Source organism: Podarcis gaigeae (genome assembly GCF_964106915.1).
Source record: "Podarcis gaigeae genome assembly, chromosome: 9".
Lineage (NCBI taxonomy): Eukaryota > Metazoa > Chordata > Lepidosauria > Squamata > Lacertidae > Podarcis > Podarcis gaigeae.
The window spans coordinates 55,801,793-55,828,759 of record NC_139685.1 but is presented as its reverse complement, the minus strand read 5'-3'; the positions used below and the strand labels follow the sequence as shown (position 1 = coordinate 55,828,759).

The 26,967-nt window shown below is 41.5% G+C and overlaps 1 protein-coding gene across 1 annotated transcript in view; it reads right to left on the bottom strand.

The window, feature by feature from the left end:
- Positions 1–17,788, bottom strand: part of COL25A1 (collagen type XXV alpha 1 chain) — a 292,587-nt gene extending 274,799 nt beyond the window's left edge. Inside the window, exons 1-2 of the mRNA XM_083756612.1 lie at positions 16,851–17,788; positions 15,318–15,387 (exon numbers count right to left, since the gene is read on the bottom strand). Of these exons, the coding sequence (XP_083612738.1) occupies positions 15,318–15,387; positions 16,851–17,171 (391 nt within the window). The 5' untranslated portion in view covers positions 17,172–17,788. The remainder of the gene's footprint in view (positions 1–15,317; positions 15,388–16,850) is intronic.
- Positions 17,789–26,967: the final 9,179 nt, after the last annotated feature.

Here is a 26,967-nt window from a genome sequence, read left to right as displayed (position 1 = left end):
GCTCCATCTTTTGAAAAAGCCTATCAAGCCCATGGGACTAGCGGCAGGGTCATGCAAAATCCCGCCCACCATCTTGGCTTTGTTCTTCAGAGAGAACAAACCCAGCAACTTATTCTGAAGCAAACTAAAGGCTCAGTTTTATTTCAGTGAAACCATATTCATTAGCACCATAATCATTCAAGCTATATTAAAAATGTATAAGCCACCTTGTTTAGAAACACACACACACACCAATACTCTAGGTATTAGCTCTCAACAACAGGTTCTCATTTTGTTTGTTTTTCTTGCAGTCAAAGGGTGGTTTGATCTAGTTTCCCCAAAGGAAGTCCAACAGACTTCAAAACTAGAGACCCAGTTGAAAGACCATCATATATAACAGTGTGTTGCACAACACTAGCAATGAATTATTGGCGGGGGGGGGGGGAATGATGCTCAGTTGGCCCTGATAGTGGTTGGGAGACATACATTTCTCTCTGCATCGTAAGACAAATTGAAGGGGGATTTCATTTATAATCGTAGGTGTCAGACAACACAACTGGCATATCCATGCATATGGCATCCCAACTTTCAAAGGTGATCCAACACAAGGATCTGTGTGAAAAATCTGGTGGCTGTGCAATAATCTCCATTGCTTTTTATTTGCAGGAAGACATAATCAAGCATTATTCTAACCATGAAGAAGTGCAGAAGGGCCTGTGTGAAGCGTACAGTGGTACCTCTACTTACGGATGTGATCCGTTCTGGGGTGCTGTTCACACCCCAAAAAGTCTGTAAGTACAGCACCACTTCTGCACATGTGCATGATGCAATAGGGTGCTCCTGCACATGCACAAAGCATGCAGAATGCTTCTGCACACACACATGGGGTGAAACCCAGAAGTATACACTTCCGGGTTTGCCGCGTTCGCAACCCAAAAATCCACAACCTGAACCTAACGCAACTAGAGGTATGACTGTACTTCCTTGCAGTAACGATATAATGCATAGGTACCAAAGGCAGGTGTGGTTCTGAGCAGGTTTAAGAAATTTTATTGTGGCATTAGCTTTTGTGAACTAAAATCTTCTTTGTTAGATGCATCAATCCTGAACAGCAGGTATTCACACATGCAGAAAAGGGCACTGTAAGCACTGAGGTCAGAAGGGAAGGATATGAAAAATGTATTTAGACTGACAATTCAATAGAGCTAGCCTATATGTAAAATATACACACTGATCCCCCTAACAACAGAAGAGATAGAAAATACAATAAGCATGTCCAATGTACTTGTTCTATCACCTGTCAATGATTTTAAGAATCAACATGCTTGTTTTGAAAACATTCTGGTTTTTTCTAAAAATTTGCTAATTTTTAAGATACCACAAGACTCTTTAGTGTTTCAGTGATCAGGATTTCAGGATATGATCGGTGAGCTATACAAAATTGCTAACTTGTTGCTTAATTCAACAATTGCCATAGTGCTGAAAAGATGTACTACAGCCTGTTTCATGTGTATGTATTTCCATTTTTTTTAATGTATACATGCTAAGCAGTTTACAAATAACAACAAAAAGGAATCGATATGGGAAATACAAAATAAATTCAACATTCAAAACCACTACTGCTAATAATAATTCAACAAACCATATACAAAACACTGAAATATATCAAATGAAACATACAATATATATTTTAGAAAACCCACACACCACAGGGCTGTATCAAACACAGCAACTCCACTGGCACAACAGACTTCTACGCACACAATAGAGCCTCCTCTTCCTCTTCTGTCCCCTTCAGCTCCCCCTGCCCCCTCAAAATAAGCTCCAGGGTGTTGGTGGTGCATTGCAGAGGAAGAGCAGAAGAAGAAAGAGAAGTTCTATTGAACTAGCAGAATTCCTCTGTTGCAACACTAGATGCCACCCACAGAATACACTCACCAAAATAATAACTCTCCTTAGAGATTATGATACTCAAGAAGTGGTACAGTTGCCACAGCAACCTAAGTTAGGAAAAGGCTTAGCTACAGCTGCCACCTAAACTTCCAGGAACAAAGCCTGTTTTAAGAGCACCTCCAAACTGTGCACCTGATCCTTATTATTTTTTTATTTATTATTATTTATTGAGTTTATGTACCCCCCTATACCCAGAGGTCTCAGGGCGGTTCACAGAAAATATCACAACATATATAATCAGAATAAAAACAACCCAATAACACACACACACCCCAAAAAACAGCCACATTTTAAAAGGTTATAGGATGTCAAACAGATCAACAAAAGGCTCCAATAATTGGGGCTATAAGAACATGGTATCTCACACAGGCAAACAAGAGGAGGGTGGTCCCGTGGCACCTATCCAGCCTCCTAATATACTACCCCAAAAGAGATGGACATGCAAAAGATCTCTGTGCCTTTAGCCTTTAGCTAGGAGCAAAAACTGTATCCTGACATGCACACTTCAAGCTTGAATGTCCTGGTGTAAATTTTCTTTTTTTCAAATAAAGAATTCTTAAAAATATTTTAGTTATTTTTGTGACTAGAGGGTCAATTTTTGTAAAGACTTCTTTCCACCAAAGACCCAACTTCCTGTAAGATTTCTTCATTCATAAGTAGCATACTGTAATTACTTTCAATGACAGTTTGTGCCTCTGTTTTGGCATCTTGCTTCTATACTAGTTTTGCATGATGCACCAAAGCCCGGTCACTATTTTTTTTCCCTTTTAGCTTGTTAGTAAAATAAAGAGCAAACTCAGCAGTAAAATGATGCTGAACTATTTATACTAGCAATCTGATGTTATTTATTTTTTATGCATTAGGGAAGAGGGAAAGGACTGATCAGGAAGGTCACTAAGGAAACAGATAATTACTTTTGATGAAGTATAATCACCAGAAATCCTACAAACATCATAATTTATCTTCATGATGCTGAGCTTTCCAACAGACGTTCTCAATGAAATTACCGAACATTGTTCAGAAATGTGCAATGAATCAAGGAAGAAAGAGTAACGTTTTTGGACTTCAGACTTACAAAACAAATGTATAAAGTTTCTATTAACAATATATATTACCAATTGTGAGACATATACAACAGCTCTTACTAGATTAAAATATTGATTAGACAGAAATGCATAGGCCCTTCTCAGCTTTTATTTCATTTTCTCACAAATCAAATTAAGAGTTTGAAGTGGGGTACCTGAAAAACCACCTGTCCCTGTCTACACACTCAAGACTAATATGCTCAACAGAGGCTCTTCTCTGAGTACCTCTGAAAGATGGAGGGACGTTTCAGGGAAAATGCTTTTTTGGTTACATCAGTGGTGCATGAGGGGAGGGGGGAGCAGCAGTGATGCAGAATTCACCAGGATGGAAGTGGTTGCAGCTAGTTTAGGAGAGCTCCAGGTTGGTGGCAGCATGGACCTGATGGACAACACTGCTAACCCAGAGTTTGGAGAGTCGCTCTCCAAAGAGACTTATCAGGCATCCATTTGATGTTATTTAAGTGCCTGGCAAAAAAAAACTCCACCTCCCCCCCTAGCTCTATCTGTGCTGCTGAATTTATGCTGTTTTCTTTAGACTGGCTGCTTTTGATATATAAGGTGATATCCAAATAAGGCACACTCAAATTAAACTCACTGGAAGTCCTTTGATTTCAATGGGTCCATGACATATTTTGATATCACACAATGTTTGTACGTTTTTATTTCTGATTGTTTGCAAACCACCCTCAGAATTTATCTGTAGTGTGGGGTAGAATTCCCCATAATATGATAACATAGAATTAGAGTAAAATGTAATTTTCCCCACGCCCCACCCATGTAGCACAATGTAGTTTATGATTGCCATCTTATACCCAGTTACCTGGGAGCAAACCTCAAGGAACTCCATGGGACATACTTTTGAGGAGGCACATATAACATTGCACTCTTAATTCTTTAAAACATGGCAACATATATTGTGCAAATATATGAAAAATAAGCAGACTGAATCACAAAATGAAATGTTTTCAAATATTACAGTTGCAAAAGCAGAGAGCAACTGGTTTCAGTGCAATGTACAATCACTTCTTATTTTTTTACATTACTTGTAATTTGTTCCTCTACACTATCTTTGTTGACATAATATGCACATAATTAAAATTTCCTCTAAAACTTTAATTTATTCTGACCATTATCCATTAGCATAATTCAAACAATTAATTATAACACTACACAATACCAAAGGGATTCAGAATTATTTCTTCTTATGGTAAACTTAGATTGTATTTCAAATACAAGATTAGTTTAGTCCACAGAAGGTAAGCATTATGTGTGTGTATGTGTGTACATATAGAGTGACACACACACTAAATATATATATACACATACAATAACACCCTTTATGAAATTATTCTTTGAGTAAAGCTTCTTTCATCACATAAAAAGGGAAGTCCTAACCTCACCACAAAGAAGAAGAAAAGACCAGCAGTAACAAGCAAATGTCTCACTGTTATGGCTATCCAAAGTGTATATTCCCATCATGTAGAAGCCTTGCAAACCCACATGGCAAAGATGCAAGTGGTATAGCCATTGTACCTCCTGTATGATTTCAAGTGGCAAAAACCATCTGTCTATTCACTCTGAAAAGCTTCCCCCTCCTCCCTCAAGCCCCTTCTCACAGAATGCCATAGTATCCCTGCCAGACTTTGAACTGGTGTCTGTGTGTCACACACAAAGTTCCTCTCAAGGCTCTCTCTGCTCAGAGAGGTTTCGTAAGGTTTAGGCCAAAGTGACCAATCATGGCCTAACAAAAAGGTTAGTGTGTCTGGCCACAATGCAAGAAAGGGATGTGAGTAACCCTCTTTGTAATGACCTACATGCACCCCAGTGTAAAGAACACTGAATGCAGTCAGAGGAGGGATGCTCAGGCACCCGAAAGAAAGAAAATTATTGGGGAGGGGAAATCTGCCTTCAGCTGGAAACAAATGCTCTTTAATGCCAAAATGAATTTTCCCAAAGAGCCTGAACAATCATGGACCCATTACTCCCAATCCAAGAGCTATTAATAGTACTTGATTAGGCTAAACAGAATAACAGATCCACTTCAACTCCTGAGCCTGATCAGCAGCAGGCAGACTAAGTACTATATTGTGTCTGTCTCCACCATATAGGGCTGTTCTTGAGATAAGGGCAATTTGCATACCAGAGTTATTTGTGTTACATGAATGCACTGGCAATGATGGGCAGAAGCACTTCAAAATAGGTTTCCTCTTAACCAAGGCAGAAGAAGGACCTCCAGAAAAAAAGTTTAACTCAGAGAAAACTCATTTAAATTAATTAACATGACTACGTTAGGTTCATTAATTTCAATGGGTCTACTCTGAGTAAAACTTAGTTGACTACCACCCAATGGAACTTAATTTTGAGTAGACATGTATAGGATTCTGCTGTAGCTGCCTTTCAAAATCTGTCTGCCACATACAAAAGATTTCAACCAAATATTAACCAGATTTCAACCAGATGAAGTACTGTATTAATTCTAAGCCAAAACTACTTTGGGTATAATTCCCAGTAGACAGCAAGTGTCACGCCGTAACTAAACCTAAAGCTTTCAATCAGGTCATCTTTAGTCATCTGTATCATCCCTTTCAACTTTATTGGTCCCCCATGGCGAACAGAATTAAAAGGTTTTATCTTAGCCAATAAAACTCATTTATTTCTACTGTAGGGGATAGGCTGAGTAACCTTAAACAGATTAAGGAAAAGCCTGTATGCTACTCCACTTCAGCAAACATCTTTATGTAGGGAGCATAAAAGCACTGACAGGGGGAAACCCCATAAAATTAAGGGACAGCATTACAACTTAACATCTAAGAATGGGAGGAGGAACAGTACTGGAATAGCCCTGTCAACAAGCAAGGCAGACAGTGCATTGCCTCATTTGTTTTGTGAAACTGAGCTTTCCTTCCAGGTTCCTGCAACTCCTAATTCATCTCTTCTTTTCTTCATAATAAAGCAGTAACACCCTGCTGATATCAATTTCAGTCCTGTTTTAATCCCTGAAATTGATTTATTCTCTCTTGTATGAGTTTCCCTAATTGTAATGCCTCAGGAAGCAATCTTTATGGAACACTGAAAATTAGAAATGTGTTGCTATAGTATTGCATCATCAACATTATGTCCCTGTGTATATCCCAGTTAAGCACTGCACCTTAAGTGAGCCCCTAATCTCATAACAAAATTAAAGTAGCCTTTGCAGTACTTAGGAAATAATGCCTTTGAAGGAAATAAAAAGGCCCTGCTGACTTCGTTCGCTGAAAATTCCTCTCCTTTTCCTTCCCAACTATTTTTCTGGCCAAGCAACATTACTACATCAGCCTGATGCACACCAGCTGCCAAATCATGACATGTCTACTTATGCACTTCTCCATCTCCTCATCTAAACAGACATTTCATGTTCTGCTCCATTCCCTGCTTGATTAGCACTTTGTTCTTATCTCAGGTTTTCCCTTTTCGCACCTTAGTCACTTCACTTGTCCACAGTTATTCAGTCCTTGAGGTATTGCCGTCCTGAGCTATTTAAGGATTTATAGGTCAAAACCAGCATTTTTAATTGGCCCTGGAAATTAATTAGCAGCCAATGCGTTGGGCCAGGATTGGTTTAATATGCTCAAACTATTAGCCCCAGTGAGTAACCTGGCTGCTGAATTCTGCACTAGCTTAAGTTTCCAGACTATCTTCAGAGGCAGCTGTATGTATAAAGCATTGCAGTAATTTACGTATTTTTTGCCCCATAGGACACACTTTTCCCCCTCCAAAAATGAAGGGGAAATGTGTGTGCGTCCCATGGGGTGAATGCAGGCATTCGCTGAAGCCTGGAGAGCGAGACGGGTTGGTGCGCACCGACCCCTCTCGCTCTCCAGGCTTCGTGCGGCTCTCCGCAAGACGCGAGAGCCCTGCGCTGGGCTCTGCGCCTTGCGGAGAGTTGCCTGCATGCCGAAGGCTGGGCGCGCTGCGCTCAGCGCACCCAGACTTCGCCCGGCTCTCCACAAGGCGCGGGAGCCCGGTGCCGGGCTCCCACGGCTTGCGGAGAGTTGCCTGTTCTGGGGGCTGGGGTCGGGGGAAGCCCGGGCTTCCCCCGCCCCAGCCCCGCACCTGGGGGGGAAATAATTTTTTCCCCTTTATTTCCCCCCAAAAAACTAGGTACGCCTTATGGGACGGTGCGTCCTATAGGACGAAAAATACGGTAACCTAGAGGTTACCAGAGCATGGGCAATAGGAGTTAGGCTGTTCCTGTCCAATAGGGGCACAGCTGGGCTACCAGCCAAAGCTGATGGAAAACACTGGAAAACTACCTGAGCCTCAAACGACCGCAAAGAATCCAGGAATATCCCCCAAGCTATGTACCTACTCTTTCAGAGGGAGTGTAATCCCATCAAGAGCAGGCAACCTCCTATCCAGTCTAGGTGCCTAAGTCTTATCTGGTTTGAGCTTCAGTTTGCTGGCTCTCATCCAGCCCATTACCGAGGTTATAAAACCCTATAAGGCACCACTTACATTGATGGCATTAATCATGACAAATAATGAAACGTTTTACTGATTCGAGCCACAACAAGATAAATTAATTAATGGAGCATCTTCATAACACCATCTAAATCAAAACTATGGATACAGATCATACCAGGCTAACATTTCAAGTCTGCCTCGCCTGTAACGTTTACTTGGTTTTACACATTTTCACACAACAGCACTGAAGCAGACTTGATGGCCTCACCATGGCAAATTTGCACAGTAAGCATGAGAACACTTCAGATGGAAAACTATGGGACTCTTGGAGGAGCAGCACAAAATAGATGCAGATGGTGAAAGAAGGAAGAAAGGGGCAATTCAGAATGATGACAGCACCCACAGACTGGAAATTATTTCAAACCACAGGTGTTGTTGCTGCTTCTTTAATAATAATAAAAAAGTCTAGAAATATCAAGTTAGGTTCTGAAAATGCTGGTGTTGTTCTCAACTGACTTGGCATGGGAAAAGGAAAGCTATCCGAACAATAACATGCCAAACAAACTCGTAGATCACCCTACAGTTCAAAGTCTAAAATGAACATTTTTTTAAGTTACAGAACAAATGAACTGTACAAAAAGTTACTCATCCTGCTATATAAAAGCTTTTTGTAGAGCTGCTAAGCTAAGTGATCACATACTGAATCTTCAATATTTACTGCAAACCGATTCATCTCATATCAGTGTCCCCACATTTTTTATCTTCCTTTCAAACTGGCTGTAACCCTCAAAAAGACAAACGCTCATCACTGAAGGTTGTTTATTTTCTGCCAAATACCATCAGCACAGAGAGAACGTTCAAAGTTTTGTTCATATGCTAGGTGAACTTCCTGTGCAATTGTTTCCACTGAAATCAATAGGTGTTCTGCTGTTGAGCTCAGCACAACCAAAACAGACATAAAGATATCAATTACGACAGTGTCATTTCTATATATAATAGTAGATTCCAAGTTCCTCACTTCTGCAAAATAAATTTATTGCACTGGTGATTTATGGATACGTCCTTTTCCACACTTCTTCCAGAGCTTATGTTACATTCAGTTACTAATCTTTCTGCCTGTTTCACTTGGTCCTTATTGGATAAAACTGAATTTATCCAACTAAAGTTGCAATCCTAAGCAAGCTTGTGAGTTAACCCCACTGAACTCAATAGCCCTTGCTTCTGAATAAACATGCTTAGGACTGTGCTGTTTCTTTCCCCCTCTCTTCGCTACCCCAGCAAAAAAAAATATATTTAGGGTTTCCCACCCCCCCTTTTATATCTTTTCAGAACCTTGCAAAATAGTGTCATTGTCAAATTGTTAATTGCATGTCAAGGTATTCAGTTTAATTTGAATGATTTTTATTGGCTTTATCTTATGTGTATTTTTATACAGTAAAACTTATTATGATTCTAAACTTTTATTGGAAACCCTCCTTGGATTACCATGTAATGAAGGAAAATATATCTATTATGTTAATAAACGTTTTTAAAATTCATTTCTCTCTGCTAAAATTATTCATTTTTCATTTAATGTAGGCTTGATTACTGTATTGAATCAGCGTGAAATATTAGCCTTAAGTTAATTTGGTCCCTTTCACATCAAAACAGATGGTTTGAATGTTGAAATTGGATTACATTTACACCCTACATTCAGCTACCATCTCCTAAAACCTTCATGGCTATGAGCAGGCTCAGGGATGACTCCTTATCAAAACTAGAAGGTCTGTGTCTTTAACAACTGCATTGCAGGCAAAAATCAATTTTTCATCCGTCAAATTCTACCCATCATGGAGCTCTCATGCAGACAGCTCATGTTTGTAGTTCAATACTATGCATGTTTATTCAGAGTTAAGTCCCATTGTGTTCAATAAGGCTTACAGCCAGGTAAGTAGGCAAGGGATTTCCGTCTAAAAAAAGTTTAAGCAGTTTTAATTGCCAGCATTAACTGAAACTGTGATTGAAACACAGATTACCGTATATTGTGACAGTTGGAACAATAATTCCATCTTTGAGAAAAGCCTTGTCTAGAAGAGGAAAAGAATCAAAATGAAACATCTTGAAGGCTATGCACTCCAGTTTGCAGCCCATTCCTAAACGGGATAGCATTTTTGTTTATACACGAAGGTATAAAACTCCATTTGGCAAAAGTTTAGTATCTATTACATGCTATATGGTGCAATAATAATAATAATGAATGGCTGTTATTATTTATATATACCATTTACTATTCATGTGTTCATGGTGGTTACTCTCTAATAAGCATGCATTGGATTGTAGCCTCAGAGACTTTTTCAATTGACTTTCTTTCAGCATGAGGCTTATGGCTTCTTAGAAAAGTGGGGGGGGGACCCAACTATCACAGTAATACCTCTGTGAACGTCCGCCTTGTCTAGCGTCCATTCTGGCAAACGTCCATGGCAAACCCGGAAGTACCAGGACGTGTTACTTCTGGGTTTGCCACTCGCGCATGCGCAGAAGCACTAAATTGCACTTCACGCATGCACAGAAGCACAAACCACTCCATGCACATGCACAGACGCAGCACTTTGCTCTGCATCCTTTTTGGCTAGCGGCCGGGGCTCCGGAACGAATCCCAGCCACAAAACAAGGTACGACTGTATTTGATTAAAACAGACACTTCATTGCATGTCACTGCAGAAAAGGAAGCAGCCAATAAACAAGACATACATCACTGGTGGAAACCCAGATTTCAGAGTCTGGAGAAGTTTCTTCGTAAGAAGAAATGAAAACCCTATTTACCCTAGACAAGGGATGGGAAGTAAAGACTCCATTTGGTTAAAAGGAATCCCATGCATGTTGGCAGGCCAGCCAGGGAAGGGTCATGAATCTGGCTTCTCTCAGTGACCAGGCCTCTCTGGCCATGCAGAATCCTACCATGGAGAACCACAAGGCGGTGATTAGCTCACATTAATCAGAATCACACTTACTGCACTTCAATGTTTGAGATCAGATCACTTCCTAAACGGCCAAGAGATTGCAGTTTGCCAAGGAGAAAATGGAACAAACTATTTTTAACAGGGTTCATAAAGGACCAGCAGAATGTCACTAGTCACATGGAAGCTAGGAGCATTTCACAGTACTTGCATTATCATCATCAACAACAACAACAACAACAGCTATTGTAGAAGCCATTCAAATAAACCAGTGCTGATCCCGACTTGCAGTAATGTAATCATAAAGTATAAAACCACAGTGGAGTTTTAAAGAAAAGAATCAATTTGAGAACACAGTCTACACATAGGAATCAAAATTATATATCATACTAGGTGGTGTGTGTGTTTTATGAACACTTTTAGTATATTTGTATTGTTTTCATGAATGTTTTATTATGCAATTTTGTATTTTATGTTTCCTGTAAATTGCTTTGGGACTCCGTTCAGTTGTGTGAATTGATAATAAATAAATTCAGTGAATTAAACCACAATGGCATCAAACGACCCTAGTCCCCAGAGCTCCATCTCTATTTACCTGAGCATTTCAATGGCCACAAAAATAGAAAATTGTGTTCAAAGTATTCTAAATAAACAATTTCAAGACCTACTTGCTCTGTTTCCACGTGATGCTAAGAGAAAGTTATGGAGCTTTAAATAAATCTTAAAACTGACCACTTTGTGATAATAAAAAACAGCTGATAGAGTAAGGCCTATGTGAGAATTGATACATAAGATCACTTTAAAGCATTATGGTTCAAACTCTTACTCTGGCTGAGCATACCCCATTTTTGTTGCATTGCTCAAACTGGTGTCAACAGCCTTTCCCACAAAAATTGTTGTTGCTGCTGTTATCTACTTGCTTGTTCTACAATCAGAAGTTTAGACTCATATACATAAACCTTCTGGGGCTAACTACATGTCCATAGCCATTTAATGATCTTCATAACTGAACAAAGATTTCAGCTTGAGTTTGATGAGCAACACACTGACCAAGTTCTTTTTACCTTTGAAAGCTCCCTGACCTAACACAGTGTCAGAATTAACTTGATGCACAGACTGGCATGGCTTGTAATATGCTAATACAAGCATCTATTACTAGTATTTGATCATGCAACAGGCAAATCTGTAACTAAATGGAAGCCTAACTTCCAAGCAAACTCAGAACACATGAAATACTTTGACTGATGGATTTGCAAGAGGGTTTGTGCAGGGAATAGGCATGAGGAGTGGACAGTGGCTGTATAAGATTATCTTTAACTGTTTGTTGTAGTTTTATTTAAATATTTCCTAAATTCTTATCCTGACTGGAAACTCAAATATTTCCTTTTTAGATCACTTCAATTTTGAGATTTAAAATTTAATTTACAAGTTTTGAGATGCAGTAATCATACATATGATCACTCTTCAATACCTTCTTCAGAGCGACAAGGTGGGGTCTGCTTTTTTCATCGCATGACAATTTAAGTCCTTAAAAAAATTATTCACATTATATTAATCTCACCTAATTTTTAAAGTTTTCTATCCCTGACACATGCCATTTCAACACATGCTTCTCTTCAGCATGTTGGAATATGTCTTCCAGTGTACTTACAAATCCAGTCAATTTCAATATAATGGAACACAATACTAAAGACAGAGAGAAAGGATGCTCAGGTAATAGTTGGTATAATGTGGAGCTCTAGTGGCAGCAAAGAAGAAAAGCAGCATGTGTAATAAGTGCAGCTGTATGAAGAGGCTGTGTCTAAGCTTGAAAGTAGATCAGGAATTCTTATGAAGCAACTATAGTGTTTATTTACAGTAATGAATATCATGGAGAGCACGATATTTGAGTTTCAGCTTCATAGAATGCATCTGCATGTTGGATCATACCACTTAAGAAAGTAGTAAACCATGCCTACTAAAAGCTCAAAAGTTTGCTACACACACGTATTAGCCCAAGCCTGACAAAATGTTTGTGTATCTCCCCTGAAGAAGAAAAGTTGTTGTTGTGTATTACCTCTGCTCTTACAAATTTAATGTGCGTCTTAAGGTCAAACAGAATCATAGGAGCAAAATCCTAGGGGCCGAGGTCCCTTGCCCCTCCCCAAATAAAATATTAAGGGGGTTGCCCCCTGCAAAGTTGATGGGCATTGCCATCCAAATGGTGTGCATGGGCCATGTCTTGTGATCAGTTATGTGGGGTGGGGCTTTGCTGCCCTCTCCATATTTTATACAAGTTGGCACCCCTGCAGAAAATACTTCTTCAGACATGGCTATTTAAAGCAACAGCCAGCCATGCTTTTTATTATATACAAACCACTCAACAATGCTGGAGTAATATGATGCAGAGGAGTTTCACATTTTGAACATTTCCTGGGTTAATAAATGGTATCGCCTCATTTGCACCATGCTTTTTGTTCTAGAGAGCCAAAATGGTTACCAAAGCCTTAGCAGCTCTTTAGTTTAATGCCAGTTTAGCTGTCAATGCTGTTGAAGAAGGCGATAAAGAGCTCTGTTCTACTAATCATCACAGTGAAAAGCAAGCCTGTTCAGATATTTCTTTTTAGATATAATCCAAGATATTTGAAGTGCAGTTAAAAAAATGCACATATCTGTTGATAAAACACTCAGTGGAAAACATGGATTTGTCTCTGAGTAATGAACCTTAGCTCCAAGGTTCAGTCATCCTCTAAAGCCCTTTTCATGCATAACTCAATTACAGAAGAGTACAACCACATTTCCAGCCCCACCCGCAGCATCAGCCACTGGCCCTTACATTAGCATGGTCATCTGCAGTGAAAAAGCCTGCATGTGCACAGACTTTCCTACCATGAAGACACTTCTGCGATCAAGTGTCCCAGTTGCATGAAACTTCTGCATGAGCAGGTACTTGTGCATTCATCACAGAAGGCCACACTACTGTATGGTCAGCTGGGGGGAGGGGTTACTAGGCAGAATGCCCAATGCTTCCCCCGGGAATGTGAACTGCTCCCCAGTAATCCTTTGATGCCTACTTCACATGAGTACATATGTGAAAAGGAGGGTCTTATGTTTAAGTGTATCTAATGTACTAATTACCAGGCTAAGATACTTTGTGCCTTATAATGGCAAACCAGCAAATTTTCAAAACCGAGAGTTACATGGCTTACTCATTGTTATCCCACATTAATATTTAAATTAATAGCATTTTGCTTAAGGTGTGCACCCTACATAAATACCTACAACAGTCCCTCATCCTGTAACACATTCCAGTTTCAAGATGCCCAACATAAAACAGCAAAACTTCATATATAACTTATAAAAAAAAACATTAAGGTAAGTTACCTAAGCAGCACTAGTCTTTTCAAAAAAATAGACTGCAAGGATAATAACATTTCACACATTATTGACCCCGTTTTCATAGAATCCACCACTTAAAGGTTTGCTTGCAAAGAATGTCCAGTGAAGTTAATGGATTTCAGTAGTGAACTCATATCCCTTATAATAATATACAGCAGGAGACATGCAGTCACCTGGTAAAATATCCCTTTACAATGATGAAGGAAACAGTAAGGAAACAGTAACCCAAAAGTTTATGTATTATTTAATGCAAACTGAAACCAAACACTAAAATTATTTTTGGATCTGTTTTTTGAACTGTCTGATGTACTTAACATACTTGCTCCTTTCAGAAGAGCCAAACAGCTGCACAGAACTGCTCACAGATGCGATCCTACACTACAGAATGTCAGAATGTGTGCTGCTGCTTGTTAAACACAAACATCTCTGTAAAGCTTGTACTGCTACACGAATACTTTCAATCACATTTCTAACACTTCACTCTTAAATACATTTATTCGAATTGAATCCCACTGATTTGAATGCATCATGCTGAAAAAATAAGTGGATTGACAGTTTGAGCCTATGCATATTAACTTAGAAGTAAGTTCCACTGAATTAAATGGGATTTAAATCTTAGCACATGTGAACAGAATTGCAGCCTTATAACCTTATCAGATGCATTTTGTTCATTAGTCCATACCACTGCTTCCAGCGGGATTTACTACCAAGCAACTGTGTCTGGGATTTCAGGCTCATGGTGCAATCCTGTACAGTTCTGCTCAGAAGGAAGTCCATTGAGCATATAAGCCAACTTCTTCAGCCCCTCCCCAATAAAATATTTAGGGGGGCTTCCCCCCTACAGAATTTGTGGGCATTGCCATTCAAATAATGGGTGGGTGCACTGCATTTTGTGATTATGCAAGGCAGGGCTTACCTGCCCCCCCTTTTTTAATTCAAGTCGGCACCCCTGCCACTGAGTTCAAAGGGACTTCCCCGCAGGCCAATGGCTGTAGACTTGATTTAATAGAGGAGAAGTCTAAATGAATACAATGCAATTAATTTTTTTGGCAAGCACACTTAACATCACACAGCACAGATTAAAAGTACTTAAGAGGCAAAATATTAACACACATTGCCATTACAGGTGACTATCAACTTACACAGGGATTGCATATAGTCAAAACACATTGGCTTCAATGGCGAGTGGGATTGCCAAAGTCTTTTTTCCCAGATGTTGTTTTTTCCCTCCCCCCCCCCACTTTATTTTTTTTCTGATTACCAAGCATGTAAAGCATTAAATGTGTGTAAATTGTGAATTACTTGTACATGGAAGAAAACTCCACTTATTTCTGTAAAACTGACCTTTACTTAGAAAGTTTAAGGCTGCTCTGCTATATTAATTAACATTTCCCCCCCTCTGTTAATCTCAAACTTCAGAAGACAGGAGATATGCTTGTTAAGCCTTTCTCAAACCTTTCTTCAGCACTATCAGCTAATCAAAGAAACCATGTACAAACATTAAACAAAAACAGTTAGAACTGTCCAGGCTGCTGCCATATACCTGGTGGGCAATTGCATTCTGGAGGAGCTTCTCTTGCTATTCTGATTCTTGCCATATGCTCATAGGACTTCTGTAGGGAGGAGAGGTAAAGACAGAAAAAGCAGTAAGCAGCATGTTAGTCCCTTGCAGGAGAAACTGATTAAGAGAGCTGGTGTTAAACATTCTGTGGATCTGTGTTGCATTATGATTTACCTCTGTTTAATATCCTACTTAAGTTACAACGGTCTCTAAACTTGGATTTCAGTCAACTCACATCACTTGTTCACCCCAACAATAGCTAATGGATTAAATGGTCACACACACAAACTGGCTTTCACTTGAATCACCCTTGCGCACGTTTTACCTGTTCATGTGAACACAGTCACCCACCCTTTCCCACATCTGTGAAGCACAAAATAATGCAGAAAACTTGGGTTTGAGTGAATATCTGTAAATTAGAGATGAGAGAGTAATGAATATTTTATATATGAAGGTCAAATGCTACCACAATTATAGGAGCAGCCGCTGCCAATTGGATTCTGGCTGCTGCCAAATGGTCACTAGGGACAGGTCCTGGCAGCCCACTGAAACTTGGATCCACATTTTACAGCCACATGTCTGTATGGGTTCTTGTTGAGCCTCAAGTCTGGAACATTTTTATCTTCCAAAAGATCTCAGTAAAAGCATTTTAAGAGCCACAACACTAAAGTAAAAGGGATTTCTTCTACCATTCGGTGGGAACGGCATCACTTTGAAATACACATGGAACAGTCCTGATATAACAATACAGATGTCTCTTTTTTTCAAGCTATCCCAGGTCTCGTAAGACCATGCCCACAGAGCAACACAGTTCATAGAGCAACACAGCCATCCTGATTTTTAACATCTTGTTCAAGCAATTGCTGCCCAAGGCTTAATTTAGTTTCAAAGCTCAAGTCTGTCTAGACAGCACCCTGTTTGGGGTTTGTATGGCTTCTTTCCTTTCTAATGTTAAAACAGAAAGGAGCATTGTACATGCTCAGAGGCACCCTCTTCATTATTATTGCTTCTCTGCAAAGTAGTGTGTCTGGCTGTTAACCAGAAGGCTGGTGATTTGACCCCATCCAGGGGCGGCTGTGGGCAGGATTCCTACATTTCTAGGGCTTGAGCTGGATGACCTGGAGGGTCCCTTCCAACTCTGCAATTCTATGATTCCATTTCTCTGTGAATAACAATAATGAAGAGTGTGTCTCTGTAGAATTCAAAGCCAACTGAAGGGCTAAGCCATGGGGAGCCCTGTCCACAAATTACCCCAGTAAAACCAGCTAAAAGTCATTCAGCCACACAAAAATGTTTGGCTATTTTCACACACTGGTTTCCTAATATTTACCCAGTTTCTCCCTCTTTCTGTTGAAAGCATGCCTGCACGAACCCCCTACTTCTATTGCCTTTGGCTTCGATTTGGGGCTACGCATGCAACTGGCCTCCATCAGTAAACAGAGAGGCATTCCTGAGGTGGCTGGCTAACTGTCTCTTCCTGGGAGTCCCACCCTCAGCCTCCCAAGGCCACCCCACCTGAGCCAGAAGCCGCTCCACGTTCTCCTTCATCAGTGCATTGAGCTGATCCAAAGAGTAGCTGGGCATCAGTTGGTAGGAAGAAGCAGCAGCAGCAGATCCGTCCCCTTGGGCTGTCTCGATGGCCAAGACCCTGGCCTGAAGGTCACTGGTCTTCATCCCCAGATACACGCAGGAAGCGATGGACGCCACCGAGAGCAGCAGGGCAGCCAACAGCGAGCTGGGGGGCGCCGTTCTGCCGGAGCAGCAGCGCTGTCCTCCCCAGCAGCTGGCCTCCCCGTTGGCACCCTGACCTTTGGCGTCCGGGCTTTTCCCCACCATGCTGGGCTGCTGGCACAGGCGGAGGGCGAAATCCCCTTTCCTCCTCTGGGGAGGAGGGACACTTGGCCCGGAGCTGCCCGCCAACAGAAACGCGAACACGCGCCCCCCACTCGCCACAAAAATAAACTCCAAGTCAAGACCCCCCCTGCCTGCTTGCCAAAGCGCGAGCGGGGCTTTCAAGGCAGAAAGACCATGGCGAGCTTCCTCAGGGCGCCCCTCAAAACTGCCATCCACACGGTCAGCACGCCGCCGCCTCCGTGGAATATTCTCCCTCCAGCGAAGCCCGACAACCTTCCCAGGTGCTCCCCGGAGCCGTTTTCCCCACCCGGCGGCGCGGAGCGGAGACTTGTTGCACCGCTTTCCTCAGGCTTCCTTGGTGCGCTTTTACGCAGCGCCCGGGTCACTTCGGCGGCAAGCCAAGTGCGAGGGGACCCCAGGAAGCGGCGAGCGGCGGCGGCAGCGGTTCTCTTCCTTTCCCCGGAGCGTGTTTGCAGCCCCCTGGCTGCGTAGGCGCCTTCGGTAGCGGCTGTCAGGAACAGTAGCGGCGGCGGCAGCGACTCCTGAGCCTCGCGCTCTCTTCTCTGGACTCTGCACAGCGCACGCCGCCTCCAAGCGCCTGCCAGAACCGCGGGAGCCTCATTAGCATAATTTATTCACCTAGACCGAGGGGCGGGCGCCCAGCGCGCTCCCAGAGAGGGAGAGAGGAGGCTAGGGGGGTTCGAGGGGCATTTGCATAATATATGCAAAGCCCCCCGGCGCCGCGGCGTCACGTTGCTTTCCCAGGCTCGCGGGATCGGGATCGCTTCTAAACTGCAGTTTGCGAGGAAAGCAGAGGGGACAGGTCAGGAGTAGGAGTTTCAAGGGGACGCAAATAGGTACCTACGTTCAAAATCGGTCCCGGAACTTTAGGCAGCTCAGGTAGAAAGGTTGTTCGGTTTTTATCAGTGCTTCACATCAGTGTATCGCAATGTACCACCCTGTGAACATGGGCGTAGCCGGGGGGGGCAGGGGACAGTTACCCCCCTAAATCCTCTAAAAGTATTGAAAAGCATTAAAAATACTCAATTAACTGAGGTTCTGTCCCCCCCCCCAGCAGAAGCCTGCCCTCCCAAAAAACAAAAGCCTGCCCCCCATAATGTCCTCTTTGGGGGGATTTTTACAGGCGATCTCCCCAAAATTAGCTCAACAACTTTTTGGAGGCTCCCTAACAAAAATCCTGGCTACGCCCATGGCTGTGAATGTTTCAATTGTTGTTTCTCTTTTTGTACATCGCTTTGAAACATTTTACAATCCATAAATGTTACAAAATCTTTCTTCCAGGGCCCTTTGGCAACTTATTTGGTGTGTATCCTCACACCCACACCCACTGTCTCTCCTGTGTTGCCCTCCACACAACAACCTTGTAGTGGTACCCTCTGGCTGCTTAACAAGAATGCAAATGACTCCAGGCGCAGCCAGCAGACTCCCACCATACAAAGAAAGCACATTCAACATGCATTTAAAGTGCATGGCTTCCCCCCCCCCCCCCCGGAATTGAAGGCCGAGTTCCCAGCCTCTTTAACCAACTGCAGTGTCCAGGATTCCTAGAGGGAAGCCATATGTGTTGAATGTGCTTTAAATGTATGGTGTGTGGTTCTGCCTGAGCCTGATGCTATGCAAAGTACCATGCTAAGAAATAAGAAGAATGGAGTATTACAGCAGCTAGGTCATGACTAGTGACGCCGTGCTGGTTTGTGCTAAATATAGGATGATAGTCTACAACTGGTTCATCATTTTAGGATCGTGATAACCAATTGTCTTATTTAGGATCACTGTACTGCAGTGATTGAGAGTGCCCAAATAGGATCTGGGAGACCAGGTTTCAAATCCCCCACCAGCCATAATACTTCCTGAGTGACCCTGGCCCAGTCACTGCCTCTAAGCCTAACCTTCACAAGTTGTTGGCAGTATAAAATAGGGGAAGAGTGGAGAAGTCATTCACTGGGCTCCTCAAAGGCAAGGTAGAATATAGATGTAATAAATAAATAAATAATTGCTCAAATGCATTGTATATTTCATGCTTGTGTAGAAATTAACTAAATAGGTTTAGCAGCATCTACACAGACATACTTTCCAGATACACACGTAACTGGGTAGCACTGAACAGATTGGGTGTGCTTACATTTACTAGACATTGGGGCTTTTAGTGTTGCGGCTTTAGTCCTCTGGAATCAGTTACCAATTGAAATTAGACAAATGCCTGCCATCTTAATATTGAAGAAGAAGAAGAAGAGTTTGGATTTGATATCCCGCCTTTCACTCCCCTTCAGGAGTCTCAAAGCGGCTAACATTCTCCTTTCCCTTCCTCCCCCACAACAAACACTCTGTGAGGTGAGTGGGGCTGAGAGACTTCACAGAAATGTGACTGGCCCAAGGTCACCCAGCAGCTGCATGTGGAGGAGCGGAGACACGAACCCGGTTCCCCAGATTATGTGACTGCCGCTCTTAACCACTACACCACACTGGCTCTCTTATTGGATGGCCAGTAAGAAGATAAGAGCCGTAGGCTGATCTAGTCCAGCATCTTGTTCCTGCACCGACCAAATGGCTGCTCATGAGAACCATGCAAGCCAAACCTGGTTGCAACAGCACTATCCCAACCCACGATTCCCAGCAGCTAGTATTCAAAAGTATGTTGCCTGTGATCTTGGGAGGAAAGCATTGTGAAGGCTACTGAAGATATTTTTTATTTAAGACGTGGATCCCAATCATTTTATGGAACACTAGTTGTAGAATTGTAGAAGTATTTTTATTGCTTTCAATTTACTGAGTTTGTAAACTTTTGTGCTTTATCTTATTGCACACTGCCTCAGTAGTTTTTCTCTGGGAAGTGGATTATGATTCTGCAAATGAATGAATGGATAAGAAGATTCATCTGTTAAATCCATTCTAAAAGAGAATTGGGAGCCACCGGTGAGCTAGATATGTTGACAATCTTTTGCACCTAATATTTTGCCATTTGTTTTAATATGAGTGTTGAACATTGCAGCTGGATAGATTTGCCTTATGGACTGTAGCTGTATACAGCTAGTCTATAGCATCTGAGAAGTCATCATCAGACACCATATTTATTGTGGGAAGTCTAAAATGAAGTGGGGGGGGGGACCCTGACAGGTTAATGTAATATTAATAGGAAATGAGAGGATAAAATACCAGAAAAGCCGAGCTTTCTAACAGACAGTATTATTTATAGGACTTTAATGCTAATTTTCAACATCTAAAGCAAAAATAAAAATTAATTAGCATGCAAGAACAGTGAGGGAACAGTTTTGTAGACCGCAAACAGAATGAAACTGCACAGCTCTTAAACTGCACAGCCTGACTGGGATCCCATGTCTACTTTTGAAAAAGGGAACCATACTGGACAGGATTTGTGCATGCTGCACATGTCCTAGAATGAACCTGGCTTAGGTTCCCTAACAGCCTTACGAAGGAGTGAACAGTCATAGGCAGGTGCCTCTACCTGGAAGCAACTTGTCTACAAATACATGCATGTATATTCATGGAGTTACATTATCGTGTCATTTATAAATGTTACATTAGCATTTCATTGAACAATTTGTGCTCACCAGGGCAGTATTTTAAAGTCTAAATTGTGCCTCTTATCCATAGTCCCTAATCGCAGTTGCACAGCCATAAAAATGTCCAAAAAGGTGTGCCTGATATACCAGAATAACTCATGATGATCAGGGTCTGTCCTAGCATTAGGCAGAATGGGGAGGCAGCCTCAGGAGCAGATTTTGGATGTGATGAAATGGCAGCAAACTACTAGTTATTTAATCTTTTATTAATGTAGGTTTACTGCCAGGGTGGGGGAAGAGGCACAAGTGGGATTTTATGTCCCAGGTGCCAAAGTAGCTTGTCGGCCTTGGGAATATGCACCATGGCTTGGAGTGTGGGCACCGGCTGTTACTCCATCTCTGACAGGAAAACCTCTTGGACCAGCCCTAGCACAATACCGTATATTGTTCCTTTCCCAGGCAATGGAGAAAAGAACAGCAGACCTCTTTGCAAAACATACAGGCTGAAGAGTGATATAGATAAAGCATCAGTTAATGTCAATTCAGTGGTCTTTCAGGTGCTAGCTTTTGTGCGCAATAACTGCATCGATTGACACATTTGTTTGTGGCAGATCTAGCCATCTCCTTTCTAAACGGACAGGAAAGCAGGATATTTTCTTTTTAAAATGATGAACAGCAATCCTGAATGGTGGCAGGGATTCTTTGGCAGAGCAACCACCACTTAGGTTTGGAAGCAGTTTGGGAACATGTCAGGGAAACAGAGAAGCTTAAGATCCTGCAGAACTGTGGCACCCCTCATCATCTTTTTGCATGGCATTCATTGTTCATATGCACATATAAAGGCATGAGGCATTTTAGCAGTTTAATATCTGTCATGCATTTGCTTGGAGACTCAAACATGAATTTGGACATTCTGTCATTTGGAACAAAATTTAGAGTAATACAGGGTGATATCCAGAATGAGTCATACTCAGAGTAGACTTACCAGAATCAGTAGACTTAAATAACCCATCCATTAATTCCAGTGGGTCTACTCTGAGTGCAGCTTAGTCACCCATATAAAGTAAGAAAAAATTACTTTTGACTCTCAGTGTTTAAATAGATATACTAAGCAGTAACACATGGCTCAGTTACTTATGCAGTGAAACATATGCACAGTAAATAATAGCAAAGAACAGGCACAAAATGTATTTAGTGTCAGCATTGTACAGTTCTTTAGAACAGGTGCTTGGTTGCTAGTTGCTGCCCTTGTGACTACCACCATAAGGTAAGAAAGAGATTGTTTAAATTAAACATGCATTATTTGCCATTAATCTTCACTCTTGCAAATAGAGCAGCAAGGATAATAAAGTATCGTAAGTGTACAATTTGTAGAGTATAACCACATTCAGAATACTGGTCACATTTCTGTTATTGAAATAAATGGACATAAGTGTTCTTAATTATCTGTTGGGGATTTGGTAATTATTGCAATTCTAAAATATACAATATAGCAAAAATAAACACATAAAAGAGCAACTAAAATGAACGGGAAGGGACACAACACAACATCTCTATGGAGGAAGCCTTAGGAGACGACTATAAAATAATAAATGGATGTTTGGTTCTTATCCAGCAAGACAATTCATATACATTGCTATGTTTTCCTACAGAGGTAGCCAAAACATGTTTTTGACAGGGTGACTTAGGTAATGGAAATTATTTCTGTTTCTATCTTCTTATGTTATATGTGAAAAGCATCATTCATAGACCATTTTTGTCCCAATGGATTTAAATGTATGATACTCACTATGTAAATATTTATGCACACACAACCCTCTTCCTTCATATCACCATTCCAATTAAAGCAATTGCTCATTTAAGTAAAAGTTCTAAATCCTAAACCTTCCCTGTCTTGAGGGAAATCTTCAGGAGAAGAAAAGGCTAAGGCGTAAATCCCACAGAAATCCAGAGTGGAGTCCCTAAGTTGGTTGGATGGCACCTTTTACGCCTTTTTCTGACAACTCCTGCAGCCAAGCTCATGCCAAATGTATTGCTCTGCGAGGCCAAGATGTCTTGTCGTCTGGGCAGCCCAGGACCTCCATACACACTGCCAGACTTGCATCCTAGAGAGGTCACTTCTGTGCTGCTAAGGCAGCGGTTTGACTTCACCCCTAGAGGCACACTCCATTGTCTCTCGAGACAGATGAATGTCAACAACAATAATAACAACAGTCTGTGTTGCGACAATTTTAATAGGTTGGGTTTTTGATACACAAGTTGGCATGTTGAACTCAAAAAGTGATGAAGACCTAAAACTGCTTCCCACTTTTTTGCACCTGTTGCAGCGATGGCTTTCTTGCAGTGCTGTTACGGCTGCTTTGGTGCCATTCTTTTTACTTTGAACATGTCTCCGCTATGTGATCCAAGCCAGTCAGCAATCATGTAATAAATGCAATGATGTCCTGGCATCACATAGCCAATCAGATTCGGATCTGTATTTATGTCACTGAGGGAAAATTAAGTCCTTCATTGTCCCAATTACAGCAATGCTCCCATGTTTCTCTGTACTGGCAGCTTCATTGCCTTACTAGCACCGCTCAACAAAATTTCATCCCAATCAAGCTCTAGTCACATGTAGTTATACTGACTAGTTGGAGCAAAAGGGGAAAGTGCATCCCACTAGATTTCAGTTATGTCCATTATATCAGCTTTATCCTCTTAACACCATGAACTCCAGTTTATCCATCTTAGCTTAGAGGCTTCCATCATTAGCATATAAACATTTACATACAGTGTCTTTGGCTCTTTATTTTTGGCCTTTAGTAATTCAGCCTCTCTGAATTGCTATTCTATGTCTTTGCATTCTTATTGCCGAGTTCTATGCTCTTCCCATTTAAATTTTCATCATTTTTAAAAACCGTAATCCCAGGAACATTTGATCCAAACCAGACTCTCCTCAGGTCCTGTCAATTCTCTTGCCTGCCCACCAAGTATTTTGGTGTGTCAGCTAACATTGAGCAACCTCATCCCCAATGCTAATTTAAAACTGGGCTCAACAAACCAAGTTGTGGTTATTATTTTACATCTGAAAATTGCTTGGTTAATTCTAATCCCAGTTCAGACCTGGTCATACTTGCAATTATATCCAGGGGCACAATGGTGTCTGATACAATTCCTCTAGCCTCCACCCACACACCACTGTAGCCTGCCTGCAATTTCTTCCCCACTTACTTCACCTAGTTTGATGAGATTAGTGGTGATGGGGGGAGATATCACTGTAGGCTTCCCTGCCTGCCACTTGCTAGAATGTTACAGTCAATCTCAACATGTTGGAATTCTATACAAAAGACTGTAAGAAAACTACAGTTCAATCACAACCCAAGCCGTAGAATAATTCCATAATGCTACCCTCATGCTAAAAAGGAGCCTTATCTTGTTCTGCTGACATAAACACACACAAACATACACAAAATGCATAATACCAAACAAGATGATAGACCCGCATTAAATTTATTGATATTATATTGAAAATGTAGTTTCAAACCAGGGAAAACCACCCAGATGGGAGGTGTATGAATAATATAATTGTTGTTGTTGTCGTTGTTAATATTTTCTATTATTATATTATATTTCTGTTGCTTTGTACTGTAAGCTGCTTTGAGTGTTATTTCAATAGAAAAGCAGGGTATAAATATGACATCTAAGGTAATAATCCGGTCGCATTTATGCACCTGCTTGCAACAGCTCTAGCAGTTATGTTTATTTTTTAGGGAATGTTTTCAAGCGTAAACTAGAATTGGTCCTGATTGCAGAGAGGAAGTATGGTTACCTGGCCTAGTCCCTCCCTCTAAAATTCTTATTCATTTTCTGTTGCTTCCTCCCTACTTTAATGTGGCCAGGGTGGTTCGTGTTTGTTGGGATGGAGGTCCTTTGTACAGAGTTACCAGACTCTTGGCACTGTGTCTCAGCAATATGATCTTACATTTTCTGTTCTTTGATACAAGAACTTAGCTTTTACTGAAATTGCTTCTAGGTTCTGGTTTGTGGAAACACGAAGGCGAAGATAAAGAGTTATCTGTAGCCTGCTTTTCTTTGTGAGAGGGTGTAGACTGCAAAACATTGTATCTTTCATAGACAAAGGCCTTCACTTGTATTTTGCAGGCTAAGACCTTCACTTGACTCACCTTATGAAAGAGGACATTTGCAACACAGAACAGAAATGGTCAGATGCGGAGAAGGAATACCTGTGATGTCACAGGTCTCCAAGGCATTCCTTGGTGCTAATGAGCTGCTCTTTCTGGTCTCCAGCCTTCTAAAATAATGCTGGAAACACATGAACATCAGCTTTGAAAGCTGTCTCCATTGCCTCACGAGACCAAGATTATGTGTGGGCATTTGGGACATGTGAATGCCCCCATGTGCATCTGATCAAACACTTCATATTAGGCTCCCTGTATAATGAGCTTGGGGAATTACAAGGTTTTGCACTCAGATTTATATAATGTTGCAGCAGGAGAATGGGTGATAATATTGCACTGGAACAGATTATCCGGCCATGACTTCCACGTGAAGGGCATATAGAATTGTACAACATCATTTAGTAGCTTCCAGAAAAAGAAAAGAAAGAAAATGCCACTGAATGCTGTTTGAGAGCTAGGAATCATTGGCAAGTACAGTGATCAGATGAATAAAACATGAACGACTCAAACAAAATGATTCTGCTTGTTAAATCATATTTTATATTACAGGTCTCTCATGGTTGGGACCTATCCTCTTCTGATGGGTGAGAGAAGGGAGGGAGGGAGAGGGAGGGAGGGAGAAAATGAATGACGTGGGATGAGGTATAAGAGGTTTCTATACAGCTTTGTCCCCATCTTTTGGCTTTGCTCCTAATCACCGCCAGTGCTGGCCCTACCCATCACTGGTAGGTGAATCCCAAACATTTCCCCTGAAGGAATGCAGCCTTCAATTGCCCACCAGCATTGTAAAGCGCCATGCACATTGATGGTACTGTACAAAGGACAACACTCCATAGTTCCCTCACATCTGCAGAGCACATCTAATTGTTACCAGTCATATCCGATTAAAACCTTGGGTCTTCTCACATGTCCACTAGGTACGTGGTGATGCTTTGAAATTGCTCTGCAGGTTGACTCCCTGCCCATTGCTATCCAGTCATGTGTGACTGCTGCCCCGTGCAGAATCAAGGTTTTGCCTGCATCTGCAAATAATCAGAGAAATGACAGTAGCGGTTATGTGCAAAAAGCTCAGTTCTGCGTGTGGCTGTGGCTGCACATGACAGGCGGGGGAGCTGGCATGCTCAAAAATCTCAAGCAGCTGCCCGACTGGCCCAGACATTAGCCTAAGAAAGCAGAAGGCACAGCCATTGTAAACAATCTATTGACTGGTTTAAACGAAAGCATCTTCACTCTGCTCTTTAGCTAAAAAGATAAGCAGTGAGAATGGTTAGGCTGATGGAACATAACAGATACTGAAAAGTTACCAAGAAGAAGGCATAATGGTAGTATCAATCATCACTGAGGAAGTGAATTTGCCTACATGGTTGGAAACTCCTCTCTCTGGCAGCAGTGCTGAAATGTCTTTCTGCCAAGGTTTCATCATCTGTACGATGTGATTTTGTTATGTGAGTGTCTCTTCTGGAAGTAATTTTTAGGAAGTTTACCCCCTGGAATAGCCAACCATATGCTTAGAATGAAATTAGACTTCTTCTTTTTTTTAGTAGATGCTAGAAACAGCTTTTATACAATAAGAAACTTTGTATTTCTTTGTGGGTTTTGCACAGCTCGTTGGGGAGAAAAAGGAAATCAAGTGGTAAGGGATTTTGCCTTCTTGTTCGCTTGCTTTCTGTTCAGGCAGATTTGGTGGATGTTCTTGCTTATTCATTTGCAGAGCTTCGGGTGAACGTGCCCTGTGTATTTTTCAGTACACATTAAATGCACCTGAGATAAACAAGTCACGTATTTTCCCCATGCCCTGTTATATCTAAGCCTATTCACCCCTTCCTTCATTTACCTCCCCTCCTGCCCATCCCCACTTTCCTCTCTGTTTCCCCATGTTGAATTTTAGCTCATGTAAAGCGACAGGCACACTTATGGTGTTCTGTTATGTAGAGCCATAGTGATGTAGTGACTAGAGTGTTGGACTAAGACCCGAGAGGCCAGGCTTCAAATGCCTGCTTAGCCATGAAGCTCACTGGAAGACCTTTGACCAATCACTGTATCTCATCCTAACCT